Raw genomic sequence first — 7,920 nt, 5'->3', positions numbered from 1 at the left:
TTTTAGACAGAGTGTCATGTTCTTTAGGAAACAGATCAACATGTCAGGATCATATTTAGGGAAGAGTCTAGTCAGACCAGACACACTAACAATACCAGTATTGCTAGCAATGTCAACGTGTTCTTTGAATGTCTTTGGAGCAAAGAGAATCCCATCCACCTCAGTTACTAGTACACCCTTATTCACGACAACCCATACCTTGTCTTCACTTTTAAGAATACTGATCAAACCAATTGACTGCAACAAATGAAGAGCATCCAAGACGTCTTCTCTTTTGTCTGATAAATTATATTCATTATGACTCTTAGTAGCAAGCAATACATCAGAGAGGGTCAGTATATTCTCTTTCCTTTCCTCCAGTAGACCATACATCATGTGACAATAAAGACTCAAATTCCTTCCACTTGCACTACGAATGGACTCACAGGCACTAGACAACTTTTTAAAGAAGGAATCCACACCACTCCCACCAAGCTTACGACAATCTAAGAAGACACTATCACACCTTTCCCTTACAATAATCTCCTGTATTTCTTCCTTTCTCCTTCTCTTTTCAAAAGGATTAAATATCTCATCCACATGACTGACTATTACAATAACATGGCATTGATTAAGAGCTTTTTGTGCTTCATTTCTCACAACTGTTAGCCACTGATGAAACTGTTTGACTGCTTCCTTCTCCAGTATATTGACTACTATCAGGAACACACCACCAGAACCTCGTAACAGATTCTCAATAACAGCACTGTGACTGGAGTAGTATTCTGAATGACCAGCAAAATCATGAAGAATGATGTTACCCAGTGTCCTGTGTTGTAGTTTATAAGGAATGATGCCAGCAGTACAGGCCACTACCCCTCCAACATTTCTAAAGAAACCAAGAGCAATAGAACCAGTAGCTGTGTCATTGATGACTTGACTAAGAGTACTTTTACCAGCTCCAGGATTACCCACAAGGAGAACATTAACATAAGAATCAATTGGATGAGATATTTTAATGTCACCAAACTTCTTGAAGATAGCAATGACAGTATCACTATCATACTCTCTCTCTTTAGCTAGTTGTAATGGTGTCCTCCCCTCATTTTCTTTAGCCAAAGGATCATAATTACCAGTCGACAATAAGAATTCAACAACTTCAGGTGTACCCCAACTGGCAGCCCAATGAAGAGGTGTTTGTCCATACTTATCAGTGATCATTATATCACAGTTACACTCATTAATGAGGTACTTTACAACATCTATGTGTCTAACGGCACGATGAAGAACAGTCCGATCATTATTGCTAGTAGTCGTTAGATTATAGTGATGAGTATTGATGAGGTACTTCATGACATCAAGTGATCCTTCACTAGCTGCATTATGTAGAATAGTATCTCCAACTTTATCAGGAGTCATTATATCACAGTTACACTCATTAATGAGGTACTTTACAACATCTATGTGTTCAACAGCACAATGAAGAACAGTCCGACCATTATTAATATCATGATATTGTTCATCTATTATATGACCATTGATGTTCATGACTATACACTTCAAGACATCAAGTAATCCTTCTCTAGCTACATAATGAAGAACAGGGACACTGCCATGCTCAGTTGTAGTAGTCCGCATCATTGGATCACAGTCGCACTCTTTAATAAGATATTCAACTATGTCAATGTGATTACCTTTAGCAGCAGTATAAAGACAGGATTCACGTTTATTAGAGAATCCATCATTGTAGTATTTATGTGGATCAAAATGGTAAGAAATGACGAGATCTCTTGTAACATCTAACCAGCCATTACTTATAGAATAATAAAGCAGGTAAGGCTCGTCCCGGTGAAGTACTCCAGGATCCTGTAAACCTAGTAACCAAACAGCTTCTTCGTGATCTCCTCTGTAAAATGCAACCCAACATGATGACAGATTCATTACAGAATCCTTGTCTTTCTTGTTACTGCGCTTTTCACTCCACTTGGATCACCCATAGATTATGTATCTACCGGGATCACAAACATTCCAAACCGGATGAAACAATCCGGGTTATTTCCGGTGGTCACTTACCTAAGCCACCCACATGTAATTATGGCTGCATTTATTCTTCAGTAATATCAGGGCTCCTGGTAATAATGTAAAAATGTTTGTAATGTAAAATTGATTCAATTAGATGACTCCAAGGGAAGCACAAATGTACTTCTTTCAAGTAAAATTAAAGCGCTGAAACAAAAAAAGTTACAGAATTACTTAGTGACTTAAAAGGACAAAACCTCCCAAACAAAATCTACTCTTGCTTTTATGCATTACAACAATACATTAATTTAATAATAACAACAACACAGATAGTGTGATAAACATGTGTCACACATTTAAATGTACACAACTTTACAAACAACAAAAAACAGGTAAACACCAACAACAACAGAAAAACAAGTAAACAAACTAATATAAACACAAACAATATCTCTCTCCCTCCCTCACTAAAAGTTACTTTTAAATAAGTTTAATAATATTATTAGTCTAAGTCAGTGTGGACCATTTTATTTTCTGTTAAATCAGTTTGTCCCTCCTCCCCCTGCCCCCCTCTCTCCCCCTCAAAATCAATAATTTCAGTAGTCTCAGGACCCCCTACCTCCCCCTCAATGGGGAGAGAAGAATTATTATCTTTTTCTAATAAACTTGAGGACTGATCAAAACTGGTCTCTGTTGATTCTATATTGGACTCAAACTGCTCAACCTAGGGATCAATATAGAATCAGTGTGAATCAAGTATGAATCAGTGTGTATCAGTATCAATCAGTATATTTATTAATGATTACTTCAATAGGAAACAGTTCTCTTGCTCTACTTAATGTCATCTTAGCACTGTTGGACCTCTCAAGGAAATAACTAGAAAATAATAATAACATAAGAACATGCACATGTACATCATAAAATGTAATATAAATGGAGAATTCTCTCCTTTACAATTTTGGTAAAACTTGGCTTGAGACGATGTACTATAGTACAGGGACTTTGGCCCAATTTTTGAGCAACTTCAAAAATTCATAAAAAATTAAACTTCATCCGAATCAGCTCAAACTTTCTACACAACATAAGTACATGTACATGTATCACAAAATGTAATAAAATGCAGGAATTCATTCTCTCACTTTCATTTTTAGCAAAATTCGGCCAAAATCTCAGTACTATAATAGTACAGGGACTTTGACTCAATTTCAGAGAAACTTAATAAATTCGTAAAAATCCAAATTTGATCGGAATCAACTCAAACTTTCTACACAACATAAGTACATGTATATGCATCAAAAAATCTTTTCATTTTTCTCAAAATAGCCTGTGCAATTACATGTATACTGAATAGCCAGTCAAATATTACTACTATTAATATACTTATTATTATTATTATCATTATCATTATTAACCTGTTAGATACTTCATTGGACTGAGCAGGAGGTGACCATCCTGTGTACGGGTAAGTTGATGTGGTGTATTGTCTTCTGTCAAGCTCATTCTGCAGCCATTGGATTGAGAACTGCCACAACCTCTTCAAATGAACATCCTCATCTAACACCACCATTGTCAACTGACACCTAACAATATAACAATTAATCTTATTAAACGTGTCAATAAATTATACATGTACTATACATGTATAATTGTACTACCATATAGTGGGTTTTTTGAGGATAACAAATTTTGTTAATTTTGTGGATTTTTAAGATTTGCAAGATTAAATTCCTTGAAAAACAATTTAATATGGTACAAGATGGCAGAATAGTGGTAATTCGTGAAAATTAATTTTGTGAAGATCCGGATACAGGCCATTTGCAAAAATATTATCCTCAAAAACCCGCTATATGGTATATTAGTATTATTATTATTATTATTATTATTATTGTTGTTATATTATACCTTGAGCATAAGTTAATGATAAACTTGATACAGAGATAAGCTCTTTTCTGCTGTACCACATGAGTCTGTCCGTGTTGTATCATCGTCATCATCCCATCCACTCTATCCTGTAGACCTGTGGAGGGATAATAGGATCAATATATACATGTACATGTACAGTATAGCCTCTCTTAATGGACACTCTCTATAGCGTACACCTCCATTTAACGGACAGCACCTAGTGTACCAATTACATTCCTTACTGTATAAAATAACCTCCACATAAAGGACACCTCTGTATAACAGAGACACAGTGTCCATTATACAGAGGCTAGTCTGTACATGTCCTCACCTAAGAACATTGCTCTTATTCTGGTGTGCTGCCATGAGTCTGCCATTGTTAGTAGGTGGTACAGTAGATCAAGATAAGGTCTCATGTCAAAAGGTTGCACTGTAGCAATCTGTGAAGAATTAATAACCATTAATAACTAACAATAACTGCCAATAACTATTAATAATTACTAATAAACATTAATAACTACAACTATTAATAACTAATAATAACATTAATTAATCGATAAGTATTAATAACCATTAATAACTACTTATAAGTATTAATAACTAATCCTCACCTCCATTAGCAGGTCTGCTATTACGACAGCCGAAAATTCCCAATTTTCCCACGAGCAAAACTAAAATTGAAAATACATGTAATACATGTACAGGCTTCCATGGCAACGCACCCCTAAGAAGCGGAGTGTCTCCTCAATCGGACTATTGTCCTCAATCAGTTTCTTAACATAAGTAGTGCTTTGCTGGATACTAATAATTGATATTATTAATAATAATAATAATTAATATTAATATACATTATACCTAGTTCTCTCATATAGCCAGTGTAGAAGATCATTTGATAGTTTCTCACACAATTCAGGATCAGCATAAGGATTAGGTAATACCTCAGTACCCTGGAGTACAGCAATAGATTAATAATATATTAATGAATAATGATTATTATCATTATTATTATTATTAATATATTAATATACTTCTTTGGAGCTCCTCTGTATAACAGACACATCACAAGACCTCACTAAGACACTGACCACAGAATAAAGACGAGAGATATCAGCATAAGGAGACCTGAGGGCTGGGCCAGGTCCCTCATCTAATGATAGAGCAATGAACTGGGCAGGGACACCTAGTCTTAACAAATGCTGTCTCTAGAATAATAATAATAAATAAATAAATAAATAAATCAATAAAATATTGGTAATAATGCAAAATTTTATTATAACCACTGTTAGATTTAGAGGGAGTTTAGGAGACTTCTGGTCTTCCATATCTGGTCTACATGCACATGTACATGTACATATAGGTCTCCTGAAATCTGTCCCATTTTTCAGCTTTTGGTCTCTCATATTTAGCCCTAGGGATCCTTAAGTCTACCAGTTTTAGTTAGATTGGTCTACCAAAATTTATTTCCAGATCTAACACTGGGTATGTACATATACATATGTAAATAATAAATAAAATATATCATAAAACATCATACAGTACATTATTATTATTATTATTATTATTATTATTATTATTATTATTTTTTTTTTCTGGTTCTTACTTCATAGGCTCCTTTATGAGCGTAGGCTAGGAAGACTTGGAAGTACTGGTGTAAGTGTCTGCTGTGGTCAGATACCTCCTTCTTTAGTAATGTCAATAACTGGTTGAGGGCAATGTCACTGAACAAGTGCTCTGAAACATCTATAAATAAACAAATAAATATATTAATAAATAAACAAACAAAACAAATAAATAAATAAATAAATAAATAAACAAATAAATAAACAAACAAACAAATAAATAAATAAATAAACAAACAAACAAATAAATAAATAAATAAACAAATAAATAAATAAATATATTAATAAATAAGTAAATAAATCAATAGATGTAGATAATTAAGTACTTACGTATTCCAGTGGCAGTGTTCAAGTGTATTTCAAATTTCTCATCTTTGTTGGTGATGTGACACAAATGAGGGATCAACTTAGCAAACATGTTCCTTAGCTGGAGGAAAAGAATCAAATTAATAATTAATTAATTAATTATTAATTAATATGTACATGTACATGTATAATATTCACTAGCTTAATGCATGGACTGTAGGTCAAATTTTTGAATTTTTGAGCAACTTTAAAAATTCATAAAAAATCCAATTTTGATCGGAACCAGCTCAAACTTTCTACACAACATAAGTACATGTATATGTACATGTACATTCAGTAGAAGCCTTAGATGCTACCAAGTGGCAGCATTCCCCAGCACTACCATACACTAATAATACTGGTACTATTGACTGATAGTGCATGTAGATATACACTGTACACAGTCTCTAGTATCAATGGTTAGTGTATGTACACATACTTCAGTTGATGGGCACTCTAACAGGTAAGCACAGAACCTTTCTCTGTGTTTAATGAACACTTCTTCACAGAACCACCTCCTGATCCTTGAACTGTAATACAAGTATGGGTTCATGGCATCAAACCAGTCATTAGCAGGACCTCTGTATGGAGTAAAGGTAAGCACATATCATTATAAAAATTTTTATTTATTATAGTACCTCAGTGTCTTCTTAGTGTGGAATCCACTGTGGAATAAAAACTTTGTCACTAGCTTCATACAAAGGCTACCTATCTTCTCAAAGTTTTCCTATAAAAATGAAAAAAGGAGGACATTAACTTATGTATACATTTTCTGATACATATTGATGTCCTTATGCTGTGTAGCAAGTTTGAGCTAATTCTGACTTCAAATTTTCAAGTTACGGCCATTTTAAGAAAATGCCAAAATTCTGAAAAGTACCCAAGGCTATGCCCATGATTTTTTTCAAAAAATGGCTCCGAAATCACTCCAAATTTTTATTACATTTTCTGATACATATTGATGTCCTTATGCTGTGTAGAAAGTTTGAGCTGATTTTGACTTCAATTTTTCAAGTTACGGCCATTTTAAGAAAATGACAAAAATCTCAAAAATACCCAAGACTATAGTCCATGGTTTTTTTTTTCAAAAAATTGCCAAAAAATCACTCCAAATTTTTATTACATTTTCTGATACATATTGATGTTCTTATGTTGTATAGAAAGTTTGAGCTGATTTCGACTTCAATTTTTCAAGTTACGGCCATTTTAAGAAAATGCCAAAATTCTGAAAAGTACCCAAGGCTATAGCCCATGGTTTTTTCAAAAAATGGCTCCGAAATCACCCCAAATTTTTATTACATTTTCTGATGCATATTGATGTACTTATGCTGTGTAGCAAGTTTGAGCTGATTCCGATTTTAATTATTCAAGTTACGGCCATTTTAAAAAAATGCCAAAATTCTGAAAAGTACCCAAGGCTATAGCCCATGGTTTTTTCCAAAAAATGACCCCAAAATCTCCCCAAATTTTTATTACATTTTCTGATACATAATGATGTCCTTATGCTGTGTAGCAAGTTTGAGCTGATTCCGACTTCAATTTTTCAAGTTACGGCCGTTTTAAGAAAATGCCAAAAATTGAAAAATACCCAAGGCTATTATACCACATGGTTTTTTCTAAAAATGGGTCCAAAATCACTCCAAATTTTTAATACATTTTTTAATCCATGTATTGATTGTGTAGATACATTAATTCTTACCATTGGTTCATTAGGATTGTTGGCATCAATTTGTGTCTTTGCAAAATTATAATTAATGATTAATAATTGCTTCATGAACTGGTAGTAAGGAATGGAGAAATGAGACTTGATGTGTAGATAGTCTAAATTCTGTTTTTGAACTAATTTCATGATTGGACTGGGAACAGAACAAGATGAATCATCTAAAGGAGAAAGAGAAAGAGAGAGAGAGAGAGAGAGAACTTTTAATATATTATCCCTCAAAGTTTATTATGAATTATTACAAAAATATAATTCACAAACAGAAAGTCTTAGAAAACTAATACCGTATAGCTAGAAATTTCTGTGGCCCAAAATTTCTGCGAACTGCCAAAAAAT

At 33.5% G+C, this 7,920-nt stretch overlaps 1 protein-coding gene across 1 annotated transcript; it reads right to left on the bottom strand.

The window, feature by feature from the left end:
* Positions 1 to 2,459: 2,459 nt before the first annotated feature.
* LOC105314902 (probable ubiquitin carboxyl-terminal hydrolase FAF-X) lies at positions 2,460 to 7,771 on the bottom strand. Its single transcript, XM_011409327.2, has 14 exons — positions 7,564 to 7,771; positions 6,503 to 6,591; positions 6,304 to 6,445; positions 5,850 to 5,946; positions 5,501 to 5,640; positions 4,929 to 5,102; positions 4,756 to 4,847; positions 4,623 to 4,701; positions 4,512 to 4,571; positions 4,232 to 4,340; positions 3,901 to 4,015; positions 3,411 to 3,578; positions 2,805 to 2,874; positions 2,460 to 2,722 (listed from the first exon to the last, which is right to left on the bottom strand). Exons 1-14 carry the CDS (start codon positions 7,711 to 7,713, stop codon positions 2,501 to 2,503), a joined length of 1,707 nt encoding a protein of 568 aa, XP_011407629.2. The 5' UTR covers positions 7,714 to 7,771; the 3' UTR covers positions 2,460 to 2,500.
* Positions 7,772 to 7,920: the final 149 nt, after the last annotated feature.

Source organism: Amphimedon queenslandica, unplaced genomic scaffold (assembly GCF_000090795.2).
Source record: "Amphimedon queenslandica unplaced genomic scaffold, v1.1 AMPQUscaffold_12322, whole genome shotgun sequence".
NCBI lineage: Eukaryota > Metazoa > Porifera > Demospongiae > Haplosclerida > Niphatidae > Amphimedon > Amphimedon queenslandica.
The sequence above is the reverse complement of the archived record's forward strand: the minus strand, read 5'-3'. Positions and strand labels throughout refer to the sequence as shown.

Excerpts from the sequence above, each read along its gene's own strand:
- LOC105314902 (XM_011409327.2), bottom strand. The coding sequence starts at position 7,713 with ATGAAATTAGTTCAAAAACAGAATTTAGACTATCTACACATCAAGTCT. Across the intron at positions 5,103-5,500 it reads CTCATAAAGGAGCCTATGAA|AGACAGCATTTGTTAAGACT; the intron begins GTAAGAACCAGA and ends TTATTATTCTAG. Across the intron at positions 3,579-3,900 it reads ATCATTAACTTATGCTCAAG|GTGTCAGTTGACAATGGTGG; the intron begins GTATAATATAAC and ends TTATATTGTTAG.